The sequence below is a fragment of the Ranitomeya imitator genome, chromosome 2 (assembly GCF_032444005.1).
Source record: "Ranitomeya imitator isolate aRanImi1 chromosome 2, aRanImi1.pri, whole genome shotgun sequence".
Lineage (NCBI taxonomy): Eukaryota > Metazoa > Chordata > Amphibia > Anura > Dendrobatidae > Ranitomeya > Ranitomeya imitator.
In genome coordinates, this window is record NC_091283.1 from 599,258,585 (window position 1) to 599,282,140 (window position 23,556).

The 23,556-nt window shown below is 42.4% G+C and overlaps 1 protein-coding gene across 1 annotated transcript in view; it reads left to right on the forward strand.

Annotated features, from left to right (window-relative positions):
• The window catches only part of LOC138665144 (proton channel OTOP2-like), a 132,877-nt gene that overhangs the window by 107,445 nt on the left and 1,876 nt on the right, over positions 1-23,556 (forward strand). The window contains exons 2-6 of the mRNA XM_069752384.1: positions 6,010-6,482; positions 8,573-8,709; positions 8,827-8,885; positions 21,131-21,270; positions 21,349-22,196. Of these exons, the coding sequence (XP_069608485.1) occupies positions 6,026-6,482; positions 8,573-8,709; positions 8,827-8,885; positions 21,131-21,270; positions 21,349-22,196 (1,641 nt within the window). The 5' untranslated portion in view covers positions 6,010-6,025. The remainder of the gene's footprint in view (positions 1-6,009; positions 6,483-8,572; positions 8,710-8,826; positions 8,886-21,130; positions 21,271-21,348; positions 22,197-23,556) is intronic.

Here is a 23,556-nt window from a genome sequence, read left to right on the forward strand (position 1 = left end):
TCGTTCAACTTCACAATTGTGTTCCACTTGTTGTTGATTCTTCACCAAAAATTTACTTTTTGTATCTTTTTGTTTGAAGCATGATATGTGGGAAAAGGTTGAAAAGTTCCAGGGGGCCGAATACTTTCGCAAGGCACTCTAAATGTGTGATTTTTTTAGATTGATGTAAATGATATTGTTCTCCTGAGTTTGTTGTTGTTTTTCTCTTTTGTTCCTGTACCTCTTCATTCCTAAGAGATTACCTCATCTTTCCTGTATGTAAACATATTCTTTTCAGCCAAATTTGACATGGTCCTCAAGAAGGACAACTTGGAGAGGCACAAGAACAAAAGAAAAACAATCCCAGTTTCAAAAGAACTGTATCATTTGCACAATGGAAACATTTATAATAACATTGAAAAGTTTGGACAAACCTGTTCATGCAATGGTTTTCCTTGCTCTTATTAGATTGTTCATTCAGACCAAAGGTTGCAAAACCACAAAAGATCATATATGGAAACAAGCCATAAAGAAACACGTGTGAAAGAAACCAAAATGTGTGTTAAAACCTTAGATTCCTCAAAGTACCTTCATTTTATTCAGATGGCAGCTTTAAACTCCTTTGCATTCTGACAAGTAGCTTCATCAAGTCAACATCTGGAATGGCTTCAAACTAACAAGTTAGCCTCACTAAAAATTAAATTGTCGAATCACCACCATTTGGAGTGTGTGGAATCATCAGGTACATTTTCCAGAGACAGTGTTGCTGCACAGTTCTACACAATGCCGTGTGCTATTCCACTACTGTGCTAAACCAAAATATGCCAAGAACCACTCAACTAAGAAAAGAGAAAGGATAATTCATCATTACTTTATGACACGAAGTAAAATCAATCCATAAAATTGCTATAGCTTTGAAGGTATCTTCAAGTGCAATCATGAAAGCCATCAATTGCTATGATGAAACTGGCTCTCATGAGGACTACCACATGAAAGGACGACCAAGAATTTACTCTCCCGTTCAGGATAAGTTCATAAGACATGCCAGCATCAAAAACAGCAAATGTGAGAAGCAGGCCTTTATGACGGAATTGCTGCAAATAAGCCACTACTAAGGATCACAAACAAGAAGAGACTTTTTGCGCCAGGCAACACAAGGACTGAACATTAGATTGATGGAAATTTGTACTATGGTTTGATGAGTAAAAATTAGAATTTTTTTTGTGCCAACAGTCATGTTTGGGAGGTGCAGAGCAGATGGTTTCTACATTTGTGGTGCCCACCGTGAAGCATGGAGGAAGAGGTGTGATGGTGCGGAGGTGCTTTGCTGGACAATGTTGATGATTTATGTCAAATTCATGCCACAGTTACCCAGTATGACTACAACAGCATTCTGCAAAAACATATCATCCCATCTTGTTTGCACTTAGTGGGAGCATCATTTGTCTTATAACAGGACAATTAACTAAAACACACCTCTAGACTACGTAAGGAATATGTGACCACAATGATTTAACATCAGCCTATTTGAGATGATTTTTTGAACAATAAATTTTTATTGAAAGTTTACATTTTACAAATAAGGTGATAAAAAATCTCAATACAGAGCTGTATTTGCAATATGCATAAAAGAGCATGTAAACGGTTAACAAACAAACAGATGAACTAACTACATGGTAGGAGGCAAGGGAGGGGAGGAGGGAAGCCCGAGGAGGGGGGTATATTGTGTCCAGTTATCATTAATGATTCAATCAGAATCAGGCGGATCAGGGTTGGTTAGATGAAGTACAGGTGTGGCAAAGGGGGTGTGGTTGGCGTACTCCGCCCAGGGAAGCCATATTTCCTCAAATTTACCGACTTTATCTGTAAGTATGGCAGATAATTTTTCGTTGATCATATACCAAGAAAGGTGTGTTTTAACCGCAGATAAATCTAGATTTGTTTTTTTCCATGCCAAAGCTATGGTATGTTTGGCTGCCAGGAATATGAATGCAATGAGGGCTTGAGTGTGTTTAGGGATGTTGGGGATGCGTTTGTTGAGTAAGGCCTCTCCAAGGTTTTTATTAAGGTTTATATTTGTTATAGAGGAAACCAAATGGTAGATTCTGATCCAACATCTATGTGCAATCGGGCATAACCACCATATATGGAACATATCTCCTGCGGAGTTGCACCCTCTAAAACAATTTGGAGGGTAGTTGGCGACTGCCTTAGCCACTCTGGCTGGGGTCAGGTACCATCGGGTTAACACCTTATAGTTAGTTTCCAGCATAAGGGTATTTAATATTCCTCCAGTAGAGGAGGACCAAATTTTGGACCACTCCGAGTCAGTCAAGGTGGAACCAATGTCGGACTCCCAGCGAGAAGTGTATTTTAAGCAGCGCCTATGAGAGAAGGAGTTGATATGTGAGTAGAGGAGAGATATAGTACCTGGAGCATGTGGATTTTGACGGCATTTTTGTTCAAAAGGGAGTAAAGGAGTAGGGAGGGGTAGAATTTTTTAGTAATGAGTTGACAAAGTTTTTAAGTTGTAGGTAGCGAAATACCTCTCCAGGATGGAGATGATATTTTTCACTCAGGACCGAGAATGGAATAATCCCATCAACGTTGAAAAGATGGTGGACTCTGGTTATCCCTGCAGCGACCCATAAATGAAAGTTCCTAAGGGATTCCATGCCTGGGGGAAACTGAACATTGCCCCAAAGGTGGGTGAGGGGTAAAAATAGTGACATTAGCTGCGAGGAATATTTCAACGAGTCCCAAATCCTAAGAGAGTGCGTTATAATGGGATTCGAGATGTGTTTACGCTAGGCTGGGAGAATCCATAGTAATTTGTCGAGGGTACCTGAGTAAAATTCAGGGGCCACTAGAGATAGCCACAGTGGAGGTTCGGAGTAGGCATGATATAGGGTCAGTTGACCCAATTGGGCTGCACGGTAATATTTTGAAAGATTGGGAACTCCCAAGCCTCCTTTCAAATGGTGTCGGTAGAGGGTAGCTCTATTAACCCTGGGGAGGCCTCCTCTCCAAATAAAAGCATCCACTAATCGTTATTTTGAGGAAGTGTGAAGGGACAGGGACTGGCAAGACATGAAATAAGTAAAGTAATTTGGGAAGAATGGTCATCTTTAGTGCACATACACGGCCGAGCCAGGAGAGATGTAGCTTCTCCCATGACTGAAGTAGTAGACAGAGTTTGCGGAGCATGTGAGGATAATTAGCTGCATAAAGGGAGTCTAAACTGGCAGTCAGTTTCACCCCTAGGTAGTCAAGGTGGTTAGTGGCCCATTGAAACGGAAAGTTGTGTTGGAGTTGTGAAACAATAGGTGAAGGGAGGGATACAGTTAGGTCCATATATATTTGGACAGAGACAACATTTTTCTAATTTTGGTTATAGACATTACCACAATGAATTTTAAACAAAACAATTCAGATGCAGTTGAAGTTCAGACTTTCAGCTTTCATTTGAGGGTATCCACATTAAAATTGGGTGAAGGGTATAGGAGTTTCAGCTCCTTAACATGTGCCACCCTGTTTTTAAAAGGACCAAAAGTAATTGGACAGATTCAATAATTTTAAATAAAATGTTCATTTTTAGTAGTTGGTTGAAAACCCTTTGTTGGCAATGACTGCCTGAAGTCTTGAACTCATGGACATCACCAGACGCTGTGTTTCCTCCTTTTTTATGCTTTTCCAGGCCTTCAATACGGTGGTTTTCAGTTGCTGTTTGTTTGTGGGCCTTTCTGTCTGAAGTTGAGTCCTTAACAAGTGAAATGCATGCTCAATTGGGTTGAGATCAGATGACTGACTTGGCCATTCAAAAATATTCCACTTCTTTGCTTTAATACACTCCTGGGTTGCTTTGGCTTTATGTTTTGGGTCATTGTCCATCTGTAGTATGAAATGACGACCAATCAGTTAGGCTGCATTTGGCTGAATCTGAGCACACAGTATGGCTCTGAATACCTCAGAATTAATTCGGCTGCTTTTGTCCTGTGTCACATCATCAATAAACACTAGTGACCCAGTGCCACTGGCAGCCATGCATGCCCAAGCCATCACACTGCCTCTGCCGTATTTTACAGATGATGTGGTATGCTTTGGATCATGAGCTGTACCACGCCTTTGCCATACTTTTCTCTATCCATCATTTTAGTAGAGGTTGATCTTGGCTTCATCTGTCCAAAGAATGCTCTTCCAGAACTGTGCTGGCTTTTTTAGATGCTTTTTAGCAACGTCCAGTCTAGCCTTTTTATTCTTGATGCTTATGAGTGGCTTGCACCGTGCAGTGAACCCTCTGTATTTACTTTCATGCAGTCTTCTCTTTATGGTAGATTTGGATATTGATACGCCTACCTCCTGGAGAGTGTTGGTCACTTGGTTGGCTGTTGTGAAGGGGTTTCTCTTCACCATGGAGATTATTCTGCGATCATCCACCACTGTTGTCTTCCGTGGGCGCCCAGGTCTTTTTGCATTGATGAGTTCACCAGTGCTTTCTTTCTTTCTCAGGATGTACCAAACTGTAGATTTTTCCACTCCTAATATTGTAGCAATTTCTTGGAAGGGTTTTTTCTGTTTTCGCAGCGTAAGGATGGTTTGTTTCACCTGCATGGAGAGCTCCTTTGACCGCATGTTTACTTCACAGCAAAACCTTCCAAATGCAAGCACCACACCTCAAATCAACTCAAGGCCTTTAATCTGCTTAATTGAGAATGACATAGCGAAGGGATTGCCCACACCTGTCCATGAAATAGCCTTGGAGTCAATTGTCCAATTACTTTTGGTCCCTTTAAAAGCAGGGTGGCACATGTTAAGGATCTGAAACTCATAAACCCTTCATCCAATTTTAATGTGGATACCCTCAAATGAAAGCTGAAAGTCTGATCTTCAACTGCATCTGAATTGTTTTGTTTAAAATTCATTGCGGTAATGTCTATAACCAAAATTAGAAAAATGTTGTCTCTGTCCAAATATATATGGACCTAACTGTATATTCATGGCATAAGATTTAGCCTATTTGAGATATTTGAGATGAGTTTTATAGCAGAGCGAAGACAAACCAGCCAACAAGTGCTCAGCTCCTCTGGGAACTCCTTTTAGACTGAATACTTGATGAAGCTGCAGGAGAGAATGTCAAGGGTGTGTAAAGCAGTCATCATGGCTTGTTTCAGATGTTTCTTTACTCCTTGGTTCCATATCTGTTCCTTCATTGCTTTGCTACCTTCAGTCTGAATCTACAATGCGCACATCCCAATAACAATAAGGAAAACCATTGCATGAACAGATCTGACCAATCTTTTCACTGGTATTGTACATAAATCAATGTTGCACAACCATTCAAGGTCAGTAAAGCAGATTTGTTTTACCCCATAACATCTAGCTGTGTTCTGCTAAAATAGGCAGTCACTTCTAGATATTGTTAAATGTGTAACGTATAGTTTTACGATACTGAAACCAATGCACTAGTATCTGGTAATTTAATATCCCCTCTTTGAACATGGTGAAATCTAATTTAACAAGGGATAAAAAGATAAAATGGTCTTCCTCACAACAATGTAATTATCAATCAAAGGCCAAAGGTCTATTTACATCATAAAAATGCCATCTATGGTTTGCAAGGAAATACAGCTATGACATTCTATGTATCTAAAAGGAGCGGAGAGTTCTGACCTTTGACCTTTCCAAATTCTGCAAGGGATTTATTGAACATATTTGCATTTAAATGAGATGACTTGGGCTTTGTTAATTAAAACAGCTACAGCTGTTCCCGCAGAGTTAACCCTTTATGTTCACCCTTTACTGCGATGGAGCTTTGCCAGGATGGGTTTTGTATGTAGGGTGTCATGAGGTGAAATAGGAGAAACTTAAAATTAAGTTGGAATTAACCTTGCATAAATCCCTTTATAAGTTCATAGTAACTAAGATATGGAATCCCAGCGTCATTGGCCAGTTCTGGAAATGCATTACTTAATTAAGAGACGTAGAAAAAGGGGTTTGTAGACTAAGCTTCTTTTTTTCCTTTTTTTTCAGATCTGGTCAGTGAAAGATGGACATTTCAAAATCTGCCCAACAAGAAATGGAAGTGCCCCCGATTAGCCAAAGCCAGGAAGTAAAAGCTCCGAACTCAGGTTATGAGGACACATTGTCTTTTCCTCCAGCAGATGACAGAACTATGGGCAATTCAGTGGACCAGGCTGAAATTCCTGCCCAAAATCAGATCCAAGGCAACCATCAAGTTAACCATCAGGCTCCCTCTGATATCTGGAAGAAAGGAGGCCGCTTGCTGTCTGCACTGCTGGCCATTAATGTTGGTCTGATTGCTTGTGTTCTTGTGAGCAGTGGCACCTTAGAAAAAGTCTCTGTTAAGGACACTGAAGTTCTTGCTTTTTTGGTCATTCTGATGCTGCTCTCCACCTTCTGGATGATATTCCAATTTTATTTCTCATGTCGGAAAAATGCAGTACTCTACAAAGACTCACATGCGGGCCCTGTCTGGTTAAGAGGTAATGTGAGAATAAAATCTAAAAATTATTTACAGTAAATGTATAGGATGGAAAATTCCTTTAAGGTTTTTAAAACTTAGCCTAGTCATCAGTCTATTCTTTAAATATCCTCTAGCAGAACAAACAATGATACTAAGAACCAACTAAAGCATAGTTGGTAATAATAACATTAAATGTTACTGCTACATGGTACTACGTCATATGATGGCATACCTCATATTGCAGCGCTGCATTGTATATGGCATCACCTCCATTGAAAAAACTAATGCTCCAGGTCAGGGGCGGACATATCATTGGTGCAACCTATGCAGCTGCACAGGGGACCAAGAGTTAAGGAGGCTCATTTCTATCTCCAAAGTAGGTGAAATTTGCATTTTGATAAGCTACAGGACTGTAAAGGGCCCAATAATGTTCATGCAGAGGGGCCCTTTTTGGTCTGTGTCCGCCAGTGCTCTAGGTTGATAACCTGAAGCATATTCCACAATCATTCTTCTGCTTTATCTGGTGAAATTTATCTATATATGATAACAGTGAAAATCTTTTATTACGTGGCAGGTACTCCAATCAGTGAAAGGAGCCAAAAATCACAGCCATAGGGATCAGCTCCTATCCTCTCCTATATTCCATTTATGGCGAATTTATACTAAGGATCCATATAAAAGTCGTTGACAATCTCTTTGAGGAAAACCATAGGAATATATTAGTATTCAAGGGGTGACTGATTGGTTAGCAGGGTCCCATGAAAATTAGATTAATATGCTGTGAGCGCTGCAACCATTTATTTTCTTGCAATAATACTACAGGGAGAATGAAGTATTGCCATATGCATTAAATTCATTGGACTGTCAATGAAATGCATTAACATGTTGGGTCGTTCATTTTTACTGCACTCCAGTATAGCCAGTTAATAAGGGTCCAGAATTGGGACCCCCCCCCCCCCACTTTAGTAACTCTGAATATTTTAACAATTCAAAAAAAGATATTTAAATCCGGCAACCCCTTTACGCTGGTTTTACTATCACAGAAAGTCATAACGTAAAGCTAGAAGATTCCATCATTTTTGGGGGTTCAAACTCCGAGCACTTTCACCAATGTTTAGAATAAAGGGGACACAGTGCTGTTTAACATTTCAGCGTTTTCAACAAGTTCCTGTATTCAAACGTCATTCACTCAAAAGGACTCCAAAGGCCGATCGTCAAACCAGCATTCAGACAAATACTTGTTCCTAATTATTAGCCTGTAGAAGCATGTCGTCGATCACCAGTAAACGAGAAAACCCAGAAAATAAGTGGTTTCCTCATTCATTGGCTGTTCATGCCAGCATAAAATTTATTATTGGCAGCCCATCACTCCATGTACATAGGCAATGTGGGTCCATGTAAACAACCACTGCACCACTTATATGTAGCCAACCGGTGCTCATTAACTAGCGAAAATCGTCCCATGGGCTTTAGGCTATATTCACACATCCTTGTATATTTTTTATATCCATGTAAAATGTACTATTTTTCTCACGTGTCATTTATCCTGATTCCCTTTTGCATCCATTTGGCATAAGTTTTTTTCTCTCATTCATTTTTAACAATTGAAGCAGTTATAGTGCCTGAGCTTTTACCTATCTATATAATCTTAACAATGTATAGGTGAAAAATGTTGTGACCTGTCCCACCCTGGCTCCTCCCACCCCTAAATTTTTGCACAACTTTCTGGTGTAAAAGCTTTGATAAATCGGCCGCAGTGTCTTCTGATTTTGATCTAACAAATACCGTTAGACTTTAATGGCTGAGTCTGATCCGCAAAGCGGGTGGGAATACAGCATGTTCTAAGTCTCACAGCTGTTTTTAAAATGTATGTATAGATCAATGAAACTCTATGGATCAGTATACAGTCTAATGTGTGAATGTAGCTATAAGGTTTATTTTTAGAACAAGCACTTTAAAATTCAGTGATAACTATGTGATCCATTTGATCTTAAGTTATTTAAAAAATAATTTGTAAAATAGTTGACTCCTTTCAAACTTAAATTACAAAATTATTTTACACCCTATTCAATAAAGGTCATTAATGTCTCTGTTTATTTCCTCCGACAGGTGGCTTGGTGTTCTTTGGGATCTGCAGCCTGGTTCTTGATGTGTTTAAGATTGGATATTATATTAGTTATATTGATTGTGAGTCTCCAATCAAACTCATCCATCCCATGGTGCAGAGCGCATTCATAATCCTTCAGGTAACAACTCCATCTAGATGCAAATGGAATAATGTCTTCCTTGATTTCCGACAATTCTATTTTAGACTTTAATCATTTTAAATTAAGTAATGAACAGTATTCATCTCTGATTTTCAGACATATTTTCTCTGGGTCTCCAGCAAACACTGTGTACAGATTCATACCAACATTTCCAGGTGAGTCAATGAATAGATTCTACAGTGTTGTTTAGAATTTTTATAAATTTCAAATAATGTTCCCCTTTATTGCCTTTTATGAGCTTACCTATGTAACCCGTTAGGGGTTCTTAGCTGGTGCCGTGCCCCTGTATCTGGATGCACTTCATGGTACGGTAGTTTCCCTCTTAGAGATGGTGGAAGGGAGCAGGCAAATAGATGACAGTTCAATAACTTTGCTCACAATGAAGCAATGAGCTTGATGGTTACAAAGTATTGAAGAAGCAGCTTGGTTTCAACCTCTGTAGATATTTTATTATAAACAATGGTGAGCTGTCACTTGCAACACTTTACTGACATAGACTGCAGACACCCTGTTCAGCAGCATTTCCTCCTTTCTGCCACAGCCCCTGTGTAATTGTCAATGCAGTTTTTCACACAATGTGCTGGTCACAGCCTGTTGCTCAGTTCTCCACAGTCAGGTGTTCTTCCCTCTCCATACACAAGCATCAGCCTTCATGTTCCATCTAACTCCCCACTTAGACTGATGCTTGCTATCTAACATGTCTTTTTCTGCTGCTAAACAGCTCTCTTCTGTCTGTATGCAATTGACTGTACATGTCTGACCTCTACTTGTGGGAAACAGGAATCTTTATGCTCTCTGATAATTAGTGCAGCCAATCAGCATACTTTTAAGCTGTGGTTACTTCCTAAGCCAATGCCATGTATTGGCAAGTTTGTGATTGGCTGGCAAACTACATGACTCGGCCTGTATAACTGCGGCTCTATTTTGCTCTGATTAGAGTAGGGACAGGGTTAGGTTCTTTGTGTGTACTCTGCACCAATCTCTGTGGGAGTATTGTGCCAAAAAGCCTCTGTGTATAATCTGCATGTGTCTCTGTGAAGTACTCTGACAAAAAGCCTTTGTGTGTACACTGCACAGGTCTCTGAGGGAGTACTGTGCCAAAAAGTCTCTGTTTGTGCACTCTGCAACTGTCTCTTTTGGAGTATTCTGCCAAACAGCCTGTGTGTATGCTCTGCAAATGTCTCTGTGGGAGCACTGTGCCAAAAAGCCTGTGTGTGTGTAGTCTGCACCCATCTCTGTGTGAGTACTCTGCCAAAAGTCTGTGTGTTTACTATGCACATTTCTCTATGTGAGTACTCTGTCAAAAAGCCTCTGTGTGTGTACTCTACATGAGTCTGTGTGAGTACTCTGCCAAAAAGCCTATGTGTATTTTCCATGCTTCTCTTTGTGATTATTCTTCCAAAAAGTCTGTCTGTTTACTCTGCACACATCTCTGTGTGAGTACTTTGCCAAAAAGCCTGTGTGCATACTCTGCATGCATCACTGTGTGAGTACTCTGCCAAAAAGTCTGTGTACCCTGCACGCATCTCTGTGTGAGTACTCTGCCAAAAAGTCTCTGTGTGTACTTTGCATGCATCTCTGTGTGAGTACTCTGCAAAAAGCCTGTGTGTTTTCTATGGGTGTCTTTATGTGAATACTCTGCAAAAAGGCCTGTGTGTACTCTGCACACATTTCTGTGAGAGAACTCTACCAAAAAGTCTGAGTGTGTACTTTGCACATGTCCCTGTGTGAGTACACTGACAAAAAGCTTATGTGTGTACTCTGCACATGTCCCCATGTGAGTACTCTGCCAAAAAGCCTCTGTGTGTACTCTGCACCCATCTCTGTGTGAGTACTCTGCACATGTCTCCATGTGGGTACTCTGCCAAAAAGCCTGTGTGTGTACTCTGCACACATCTCTGAGTGAGTACTTTGACAAAAAGCCTGTGTGTGCACTCTGCTTGTGTTTCTGTGTGAGTACTGTGCCAAAAAGTCTGTGTGTGTACTCTGCACGTGTCTCTGTGTGACACTCTGACAAAAGGCTTCTATCTTTTCTCTACTGTGCACTTTTTTGAGGTGGAAAAAATGAGGAGAGTATCAAATAGGGGACATGGACGTGGCTGTGATGCTGCTGTAGCTTCTGCTAGTTGTGGTGTAGCTGCTGCAGGGCAAGGACATGGTTGGCAGTGGCAATGACACCTCAAGTCATGCAGCAGTCACTTTTTACTTGTGAGATAGCTGCATTTTTCTACAGTATGCAGATCAGCAAGGAGGGCAGAGCTGAGTGAAAGATGATGTGGGGTCATAGACCCCACATGGAGTGAAGGCCATCTGTACAACACGTGCAGTTCGGAGGACGAGGGGATGGCCATGTTGCCCCAGGTGCACAGAAAAAGAAGGAGCAGGATGCAAAAGCAAAGAACAAAGAAAAAAGATCATGCTATAAAAAACATACATTGTATAGCATAATCTTTTTTCTTTGTTCTTTGCATACTCACCCTGCATGCTATAGGTGATCTTGAATCTATGTACATTGGTCTTTCCATTGTATTAGGGTGCAAAAGCACAGCAGGTGGCCGTAGCCGGTACGTAGGCTGCTACTTCCCACTGCGTTGCTGAGCTCAGCACAGCAAAGCCACCTCAAAATAGCTCCCTGGCACTTCTCCAGGGAATGTGATGATAACAAGTAATGGGTGGTTTGCACACTGTGCCTTCAGAGCCTGAAGTGAGGTATAAATCTTCTGAACCTCTTCCTCCCGCTACCAATCAACAGGGCCACCACCACAAAGAGAGTATGTGATAGCACCACTATGAGCAGTTTCATAGGGCATCTCCATACTGTCCCATGCAAGTATTCAGCTGTTCCCCCAAACACTGCAGAGAAAGAGAAAGTACCTCCCTTCACACCCATGAGCCATGGTCCTTGTAAGGAAAACACATGCGAGAGGAGAGCCGGGGAATATGGATATCCCCCCACCGTCACCAATCTGTGACAGTGCTTACGCAGTCATTGCTCTCTGGTGCCCTCCTTACCCTCAGGTCATTTGGGGAACTGCACCTAGGATAAGTAGTCGCCGGTGAGGCTGCCCTGTCACGTAATGGTTATCGGAGCACTCTGCAGTGAGGGGGGTATATATATCACCAGTCCCAGGCCAGGAATATATATATATAAACCTCAAGTCCGTCACTGCCAGGATCCCCCAAAAACACCAGGACGGTATGCTGCCACCAGTTCCTCGATAGATATAAGCCCGGTCTGTTAATAAGCTTATATCGAGTCAGAAACCAACCCCAGGTAGCATATAAGTACTAGCCGGACTCACGAATGTTGGAAATCGGGTTTCGAGATAAAAGACCAGCCCAAAATTAATTGATATTTTAATTGCCGAAAGGCGCACTAGATACTACAAATATATACAGAGTAATATACAGATATTACAGCCAGAAGTACAGATAAAAGTAGAGTACAGGTTGGGGATAGCAGTTAGCTGTATGTGTCACGTTACTGTTTCTTATTACTTGTGGATGGAGGGAAGCTCGCGTATCCATAGGCACCTTCTTAGTTTCTGGTCTGTCTCCACATGTGACGCGATGCGGCTTCCATGGCAAAACAATGACAAAGGCTAAAGGTGTGTAGCTAGTTTTTAATCTCCCATATTTGCCACCACCCCTTTGGGTTGGACTGAATTCTCCTCCCTTGACCTCCTAGCTGAAATAATTCCCAATATCTAGGATGGGTCATAATTTCCTAGCGGGAGGTCCGAACGGGACGACTGATGTCTCAACGGGTTCGTTGAGGTTGGACTGATACGGAGAGTCCAAACTTGGGTTGGCTAAGTGGTTCTGGAGAGCCAGTCTCAATAGCTCGGTATCCGGGACAGCTAGAGAATTATGAGATACTGGGGTGTGTGCGGAGGGCTCCCAGGGTTCTGGTGGTATATTGGACTTAACCCTGAGATGCACAGTGCTCTCATAATTCATTTCTAGGTGTCGGTGCCTTAGTGTCTACACTTTCCCTTGATAGTTGATTGATGTAGGCTGCCTTGTACAAAAGACAGCAAGGGTTCCCAGCTCTGCTCCTCCTTGCCATCATTAACACGTGGCCTCTAATTCTCTGGCCATTTGGCAAAAGTTATGTTCTTTTGGGAATTTGTGTTCTTATCCCAAGGGTGGGGGGCCACTACAGGAGTGGAGATAGATCTCTGGATAATCTATGGGGCCTGAATTAATAAATCCAAAATGGGGTCTCCCTTGCCCCTCACTGTCCTGAATGACAGAAATTCAAAATTCCTAGCCTTTGAAATACTGTCACTCCGGCTGATGGAGACAGTTTAATGAAACTGCTGGCAGTGGCTGGCCCACTGTACATTGTTCCCAGCCCCCACTACATTTGCAGGCATATCATCCCTATACTGCACAAACATGTTGTGCACAAAATCAGATGTGCACTGCGCAACAACATCAATAGCAAGATTTAAAAAAATAAACACCGATACGTGGACCAGTAAACACGGCCAGGGACGTTACATCATCTAAACTGCCAACTGGGTAAATGTAGTGGTGGCTGGGCGTGAGGCAGAAGGGATTCTGCTGCATGTCCTACCACCACTGAAGGCTGTTGTACATTTCTTTGTCTATGTCACCTCCTCCTCCTACTCTGCTTCCTCCACCGCCTTCTCATCCGGTCAGTAGACAACCTGCACCACCAACTTCAGCACAGCAAGGGGGAAATGACAGCAGGTTATTCAGAAAATCATCTGTTTTGGGGAAAGATCAAATGCCGTGCAGGAGCTGTGGATGGGGATCAAACAACAGACCGAGCGGTTGGTGTCACTGAACTTCAGGCCTGCCTGGTGGTGTGCGATAATGGGCGAAATCTTGTAGCAGCTCTGGGCTTAGCCAGTTGACGCACATCCCTTGCCTGAAGCATGTGCTGAATTTGATGGTGCAGAGCTTCCTTAAAAATTACCCCAATATGTCAGTGCTGCTGCTAAAAGTGTGGGCCGTTCATGCAGCATGCATGGGTGAGTCGCTCTGCCAAAGAATGCCACTTCACCAGCAAAGAGTGAGCCTCCATGTGGGATGTGTGTGCCATGTTGTGCTGCTTCGAGTACTCCACCAACATGGCCAACACTGATGATGCGATCATCCGCATTACTATCCCACTTCTATGCCTGCTTGAAAAAGGATTCAGGAAAATTCCTTCAGGAGGAACAGGGACCATCCATATCATCAACAGGCCAGTAGCCCATGCATGGCTATTAGGGTGAGTTCCTGTACCAACAGCAGCCAGGTAGACAACTGTCCAGCCAGGGAACAGTTTTGGAGGAGGAGGAAGATCTGTATTCACCAGAGTGGCACTCATACATGCTTGCTGGCATCACTGGAATGCTGGGGGGTTACAGCGGGCCCAGACAATACATCTCCCATCTGTCTGTCTATGAAGTGCGCATAGTACATCACCCAGCTTTGTACATAGACCCGCCTCTGCACCTAGCATTCACATGGTATGCTTTTCAGCTAACCCCAGCTTTACCCTACCCGTGTTATTTATGACGTTGTTTACTGTGGCTTGATTGTATGCATCTGGCCCACTCTTAATTCTCTGACCATGATGAGCAGAGACCACTCCTCTCTGCTTCACACCTGAATGCACTTAGTTGTACATATATTGCATAGCTCAAGTCTGCATAGACTTCAGTCTGCAGTGTGATTCCTATAAGTGTGTCCTATAAGTGTGAAGATTACAGTAGAATTAAAACCTGAATTAAAACTGAAGGGAACTGAAGGTAACTGGACACCGTCACTGTAAACAATGCTTCTGTTTATTTTTACTCTCACCCCTATAATCCTTCACTTTATGCTACCTCCCCTAATCCCCACACCAAGTAAGGAACTGTTTATCTCTGCTTCAATCCTCCCCATCCGAATCACCTCCTCCTCAGTACTGTTCCTTAACCTACAATCCCCTGCCTCCAAACACAGACAGCCCCCTCATGCCCTCTCAAAGTCCCTCCTGCTAACACTTTCTCTGCTCCTTCTCACTGCTGGTGATATCTCTCCATATCCTGGTCCTCCTCACCACATTCCCACAGTCATTTCTACCTCCCATCCACGCTCTATCACAAACTTCCGTAACCTCTCTAACCTTATACCCATTCACCCAGCCCCCGCTTCCCCAGTCCCACTAACAGGAGCTCTGTGGAACGCTCACTCTGTCTGCAACAAGCTTTCTTTCATCCATAATCTTTTTGTTACTACCAAACTTTCCTTCCTCGCCATCACTGAAACCTGGCTCACCCCTTCTGACACAGCCTCCCCTGCTGCACTCTCTTACGGTGGCTTCCACCTTTCTCACACACCCCGCCCCAGCAGCAAACATGGTGGAGGAGTTGGTTTTCTCCTGTAAGATAACTGCTCCTTCATCCCAATCCCACTGCCACCCTCTGTTACCCTCCCTTCCTTTGAGGTGCACTCTGTGCGCATCTACTCCCCCTCCACCCTCCAACTGGCTGTCATTTACCACCCCCAGGGCCAGCCACCACCTTCTTTGACCACTTCACCACCTGGCTACTTCATTTCCTTTCCGCGGACATCCCCACTATCATCATGGGCGACTTCAACATCCCCATTGACACTTCCCTCTCAGCTGCCTCTAAACTTCTATCTCTCACTTCCTCCTTCGGCCTCACTCAATGGTCTTCTACAGCCACCCACAAAGATGGTCACACACTGGACCTCATCTTCACCCACCTCTGCTCCCTATCTAACCTCTCTAACTCACCTCTTCCTCTCTCTGACCACAACCTTCTCACATTCTCTTCCCTCTCCACTCCATGTCTACAATCCCCACCCCACAAATTTTCACACCCTCGCAGAAATCTTAAACATCTTGACCTACATTCATTCTCTGAATCCCTCCTCCCTCTCACAGATATAAGTTCCTCACACAATGCGCATGACGCTGCCGCTCTATATAACACCACAATAGCTGTAGCTTTGGAACCTGCTGCCCCTTTACACATACCAAAGCTCGCAAAATCAACAGACAGCCCTGGCACACCAGCCTGACAAAAGAACTGAGGCGAGCTTCCAGGGCTGCTGAGCGCAGATGGAAAAGATCCCACTCCAACGAGCACTTCATTGCATTTAAACAGTCTCTCACTACTTTCAAGACCACACTCGCCACAGCTAAACAAACCTACTTCTTATCTCTCATATCCTCTCTGTCTCACAACCCTAAACAGTTATTCAACACCTTCAATTCTCTCCTCCATCCCCCAGCACCTCCTCCCTCCCCACTTATCTCAGCTGAAAACTTTGCCTCATTTTTCAAGCAGAAGATTGATAACATCAGAGACAGTTTTGGTCAACAACCCCCAGAGCCCTTCCTCCCGACTTCCCAGCCCTCCGCCTCCAAAACCAACTTCTCCACCATCACAGAAGATCAACTCTCCACTCTACTCTCAAGATCGCATCTCACTACCTGTGCACTTGACCCACTCCCATCCCACTTCATCCCAAACCTCACCACAGTCTTCATCCCAACCCTAACCCATCTCTTCAACCTATCACTAACAACTGGTGTTTTCCCCTCAAGCTTTAAACATGCCTCCATCACACCTATCCTCAAAAAGCCTTCTCTAGACCCATCCTCTGTATCTAGCTATCGCCCTATATCACTTCTCCCCTATGCCTCCAAACTACTGGAACAACACGTCTACCTTGAAATGTCCTCCCATCTCTCTTCTTGCTCCCTCTTTGACCGCTTACAATCTGGCTTCTGGTCACACCATTCCACTGAAACTGCCCTAACTAAGGTCACCAATGACCTCTTAACCGCCAAGAGCAAGCGACACTACTCTGTCTTCCTCCTCCTCGACCTGTCGGCTGCCTTTGACACAGTGGACCTTTCCCTATTATTACAGACCCTCTCATCCCTTGGCATCACAGACTTGGCCCTATCCTGGATCTCATCATACCTAACAGACCGGACATTCAGCGTCTCCCACTCACACACCACCTCCTCACCTCGCCCACTATCTGTCGGAGTCCCACAAGGTTCAGTCCTAGGGCCCCTGCTCTTCTCCATTTACACCTTTGGCCTGGGACAGCTCATAGAATCTCATGGCTTTCAGTATCACCTCTATGCTGATGACACACAGATCTACATCTCTGGACCAGATATCACCTCCCTACTAACCAGAATCCCTGAATGTTTGTCCACCATTTCATCCTTCTTCTCCGCTAGATTTCTGAAACTTAACATGGACAAAACAGAATTCATCATCTTTCCCCCATCTCACGCGACCCCCCCAACGAACCTATCAATTACAGTAAATAGCTGCCCACTGTCCTCAGTCCCACAAGCTCGCTGCCTCGGGGTAATCCTTGACGCTGATCTCTCCTTCAAACCACATATCCAAGCCCTTTCCACTTCCTGCCGACTTCAACTCAAAAATATTTCACGAATCCGTACATTCCTCAACCAAGAATCTGCAAAAACCCTAGTGCATGCCCTCATCATCTTTCGCCTTGACTACTGCAACCTCCTGCTCTGTGGCCTCCCCTCTAACACTCTCGCACCCCTCCAATCTATTCTAAACTCTGCTGCCCGACTAATACACCTGTCCACTGCTATTCCCCGGCCTCTCCCCTCTGTCAATCCCTTCACTGGCTCCCCAGAGACTCCACTACAAAACCCTAACCATGATTTACAAAGCCATCCACAACCTGTCTCCTCCATACATCTGTGACCTCGTCTCCGGGTACTTACCTACATGCAACCTCCGATCCTCACAAGATCTACTTCTCTACTCCCCTCTTATCTGCTCTTCCCACAATCGTATACAAGATTTCTCTTGCGTATCACCCCTACTCTGGAACCCTCTACCACAACACATCAGACTGTCACCTACCATCGAAACCTTCAAAAAGAGCCTGAAGACCTGCCTCTCCAACAAGCCTACAACCTGCAGTAACCACCGATCGACCAAACCGCTGCATGACCAGCTCTATCCTCGCCTACTGTATTCTCACCGATCCCTTGTAGATTGTGAGCCTTCGCGGACAGGGTCCTCTCTCCTCTTGTACCAGTTATGACTTGTATTGTTTAAGATTATTGTGCTTGTTTTTATTATGTATACCCCTCCTCACATGTAAAGCGCTATGGAATAAATGGCGCTATAACAATAAATGATAATAATAATCTCCCCACCAAAGACAACTTAGTGTTGTGTCTGGGCAACCTGGCACATATGAGCCAATACATGCTACTGTGCCTGCCCAAAAACCATCAAGTTGCCTAGATTGTTACCAGTGCTGATTAGTGGATGTCCACCCTGCTGGATCCCCGCTACAAGAACAACATACCATCCCTACTTCCGTCACTGAAGTGGAATCGGAAAATGCAGAAATAGAAGAGCACACTCATAGATGCACCATATGACAGAGGGGGCTCAATGGAAGACCAAGACAGAGGAGGAAGAGGAAGTCGCCATTGCAGATGGGGCAGTGGCACCACCTCAGAAGAGAGGGTTAGCATGGCCGAAATGTGGAAAACCTTCCTCAGCACACGATAACATTCGGCACCACGATCTCATATGGTCCGCATTAGCAGGAGACAGTGTTTCAATAACATGGTGGAAGAGAATGTGTCCATACATCTCCATGTACTTATTAATGGGTCTGCCCCATTTAACTTCTGAGTCTCCAAATTGGACACATGGCCTGAGCTTGACCTTTACACCTTGAAGGTGCTGGCCTGCCCTGCGGTAAGTGTACTGTCGGAACGTGTGTTTAGCACGACAGGTTGCCACAACATTGACAAGCTTACATTCAATAAAATTAACCAGGCGTGGATTCCACAGGACTTGTCCATACCTATGGCTGAGTAAAGAAGTAGACCAGCTGCACCCAGCCATTGTTATATTTCACTGCAGGTTGCTCGTTCTATTTGCCATACCTAATGTTTTGGGGCCTCCCCAAATCTAAAAAATGTACCTCGTCCTCTGTCTCTTCCACCTTCAACACCACGTCCATCTCCACCTTCTCCTTAACCTCCTCCTCCACTTTGATCTCTGCATCCTTTTTCAAGATTGTTTTTTTTACTCCATGTTATTTTAAGTCATTTCCCTTAAAAGAAAAAAAAAAGAAAACCAGTGTTGGCTACCTCAGTCTCTTCTACCTACACTGCCAAATCCACTTCCTCCTCCCCTTGAACCACCGCTTCCTTTTTCAAAAATGTTATTTTTTTTATTCTATGTTATTTTAAATAATTTCCCATAACCCCTCCCCCCCCAAAAAGCAACAACACAAAAACAGTTTTGGCTACCTCCTGATCCGCCTCTTCTACCTAGAATGCCATGCCCATCTACATTGCCTCCTCCAATTGTACCACTGCATCCTGGTTCAAGATTGTTATTTTTTCTTATTCTGTTATTTTTAGGGATTTCTCTGAGAAAATACAAAAAATATCCCCCCCCCCAAAAAAAAACAACAACTCAGTGGTGGTTACCTCCTCCTCAGCCTATTCCACCTACACCGTTTTAAGTCATTTCCCTACAACAACAAAAAACAGCGTTGGCTACCACCTCCTTCACCTCTTCCACCTACACTGCCACATCCACCTACACCTCCTCCTCTGTTTGGACCTCAGTCTCCTGGCTCAAGATTATTTTAGTTCTAGTTAATCTATGTTATTTTAAGTCATTTACCTATCCACATTTGTTTGCAGGGCAGTTGTCCTGCCCTTACACCCATTTCCCCCCCCCTTGCCCTTACTACCACCATTTTACATCACTGAAGTTTGAGTCTTCATTGATTTCTATTGGATTCCGGTTCGGGGTCAAGTTCGGGTCAGAACCAAACTTTGGCCGACAGTTCGTCAGAAACCGACAAATCCAAATATCCATGGATCAGCTCACCCCTAATTTTGATCACACTGTATTAAGCTGACACAACACAGCAAACCTCTTTGTTGGGCCAAATCCTTAAAGGTGTGTCAACCAGCCTTCAGGACTTGGAGAGTGTTCGTGTGAAAGAATGGACCAAAATTACATCTGAGTAATGCATGTGACTAGTTTCTCTCTACAGGAGACATCTTTAAGTTGTCATCACCAACAAAGGCTTTTGTACGAAGTATTAAATAGATTAAAAAATTGGTAACATGTTTATGTCCCTAAAGACGGCAGCTAGTTTTTATTTCTCCATTTTCATTTTTTCCTCTCCTTGTTCAAAAACTTTCTTTCTTCTTTACAATGTTTATCAATCATGTTAATTAATTTTTAATTTTGATAGACTGGCTTTTTTTTTATGCAGTAATACCAAATATTTTCTTTTAATTCTTTTTACATCTGCCCTGTGTGGAGTGGACTCTAACTCTGTGCCTGCTCCAAAGTATCTGAAACACTCCATGACGTACAGTATATATTCATCATAGGGCATGAAAGGGTTAACATTTGCCCATTTAAATATATATGATATTGGGTGAATCAAGGATGATAGCTGTGAATTGATTATAAATATCTAAACATTTTCACACATCATCATCCTTAATGGTAGACTAGATGCTGGATAAACATTGTTTTATGTGCCATGTTTGTTTTTTCTTTATCTCAAGCTGTGCCCCTTGTGGCTGAATGCTTGTCACAGGAAGTGAGCAAATTACAGCCCATTGCAAGAAGGGATAGGGATGACTGGCTGACGTTAAAATGGATCTGCACTTTCAAAAAAGTTTGCATAAATCAATATAAGAAATTTTGCAATATATCATATCAGAGAAATCGGTTTCTTTCCCAGTTATCAGCAACATCTTGCCCTTCACCCTTCCTCCTAAACTTGTCATGCAGTCTTAAAAACCATCTCACATTGATCTTGAAAGATGGACTAACGGACTACAAGTGTCATGTCAAACACTATAGAGAGGAGAGAGGATAGGAGAAATGAGGATCAGGGAGAGGAAAAAGGCAGAGAGACAGAAACATTTTGCAAAGTTTTCAAACAAGTGTTTCTCCTCGCACCAGGACTTGATTCAGATCAAAACAGCTCAGCTCTGCTGTATAGTTTCCCCAATGTCCCTGCTGCTTGTCTGTGTGTGCTAAAAATTTAATTAAAAGGAGTTGATCTCTGTGTGCTGTGCATAACAGAAATCACAGCAGCTTGTTTCTTTCCCTCAGCTCCCAAATTAGAAGCAGAGCATGCAGTGCAGAAAATTGGTGAAAATTGACAATACAAATTATATATTGGCCAGAAATAGTTTAAATTCCAATGTACAGACACAAAACAGCCTAATCGGAAATGTTATTTGAAACTACGCTAACTTCTTAAGTCGTACTTATTCATAATACAATATTTCGTAATATCTTTTAAAATGTCTTTTAGTATTATACTAATGTGATGTAAATATATTTTGACTCCTCAGGTATGGTCTGATGTTAGTGCTGATAACAAATCTCAGTATATGGATGGCTGCTGTGACTGATGAGTCTGTCCATGAGACGCGAAGCCTGGATATAGATTTGAAAGAGCAAACCAGTACAACTGGATACCATGATCATAGAGGTATAAAACAAGAATGTGGAGAGAAAACAATCAACACAAGTCTTTATCTTTGTATTAATATTTTCTGTACTTTTTTAGATGCAGGTGGAGCACACGGCCATACTTGCCGCTGCAGTAATCACTTGTGCCACATCTTCCAGACCGGATATTATTACCTCTACCCATTTAACATAGAATATAGCCTCTTCGCATCAGCTATGACATATGTTATGTGGAAAAACGTTGGCCGTGAGATGGATGACAACATGCCATGCCACCCTCGTATTAGCCCTTGTTTCTGCTTTAATAGTGTCTTTGTTGGACTCTTGCTTGGAGGAATAGTTTTTCTTGGTGGCATTGTGGCTCTTGTGACATACAAAGTACAAGTCAATATTCGAGATAAAAGCTACCAGGCCCATATTATGTTTTATTCATTCAATGTGGTTGTCCTCAGTATTATGTCTATGGGCTCACTCACAGGCTCTATCATTTACCGGTTTGATAAGAGGGACATGGATGGCCACAAGAATCCAACTCGCACTTTAGATGTGACTTTGCTACTTGGAGCAGCACTTGGTCAATACTGTATTTCATATTACTCCATAGTAGCTATGGTGGCTACAACCCCTGGAGAGCTGCTAAATGCGTTGAATCTGATGTACTCATTGCTTATGATTGTGCAGCTTACATTGCAAAATACCTTTATAATTGAAGGACTGCATAGGGAACCTTTCAGAGATTCCCCTCTGGATCCACATAAAGAACTTGTTTACACCAACGAATCTGTTGCACCTAGCTTACCAGTGGAAACGTCTCCAGAGCCCGCAGTCCCGTTTGGAACAAATACCGAAAATAGTCAAATGCCAATGGAACATATACGCCCATGGAATTTAAAAAGAAGACTTGTCCAAGAAATTTCCCTTTTTCTGCTCCTATGTAACATTATAGTAAGTATTTATAACTTTTCTACAATATATAATACCTTTAAACTATTTTTCAGTACAATAGAAAAAAATGTACATCTCCATGCTTTTGATGGCTGATGGTGCTCAAGTAGGTCAAATGGCTTGTAATTATCATAATTTTATTGCTGCTCACAGTAAAGATGAGCAAATTAATTGAATGCATATCAAGTTTGTGTGCAATTTTTGAGAATTCGCTGAATCTGGAAAAGTGGAACAATTTGTGATAACCTAAAATATCCAGCACCATTTTATACATTGTGGAATTTGGCATCAGCCAGAGAATGCTTACATGGCCTTGAATGCGCCTAGGGTTGTTTTTAGGCATACAGTGTATCTTGCATTTTTTGTTAATTCCTGTTTTGGGTGTAGGGAATAATTGTGTTAAAAAACGCAAAAGAGAACTTTAAAAAGTCCAAAACTTTAACTGTGCCACTCTCTATGTGACCTATTTCCACTGCTGTTTTTTTAAGATGTACACAGCATTTTTGTGCAGTCATTTTTGGGAAGGAGGAACTGTGTTCTAAAACAGTGACAACAGTTAATACTGGTATAGTAAAACATGTACTGTAAAAGAAAAAGTTTCAATTGCAATAGACCAGGTAACATAAAAGAGGAAAAGAAAACATACTATAACATCTGGCAATAAGAGTGTGAGAACCACAAGCAGCTTCACCGATAGCACTAATTGTCCTCCTTTGCCACCAGCAAATGTATTAGTGGGGAAGAAGCGAAGGACATCATGGCATATGTGGTCTGCCACAACATGGCACACAACTCATCTTAGTCACAGCAAGATGATGCTTCCTCTGACCATCAAATTAAATAACTGTTCTGCCTAGTTCTCTTCCACCATCATATAGAAGTTAAACTTTTAGATTACAGATTTTTAATTCCCGAACTACTAAGAAAAGAAAAAAATATTCTCTCTTTCTGGACTTACGCTGAACACTGCACCAATTTTCAGCAGAAAGTGCTTCTGTTTGGGTTCGCACATCTTTAGTTACCAGTTACCATTTCCCCATAGCCATAAATGTTGAGGTCACTTTGACATTGATAAGGTTGTGTTTGCTTTAGATAGTTTGACAAAGATTTGATTCAGTCCACAGATTATACCCCTTTTTCAGGGCAAAACTTTGGTATAGATGGAAAATTTGAACTTCAAAAGCTTTGCTCATTTCTAATTAGAAGCTGGTAATAAGTTTACAGTATATCAGTATGTATGTGTAAATATGTATTAATCATAATCTGTATCATTTACTTGGGTTTTACAGTTAGTCTTTAAAATGTTGTTGGCTGTCCATGATATGTGAACATATTATCCATAAAAAAAATTACCATATTT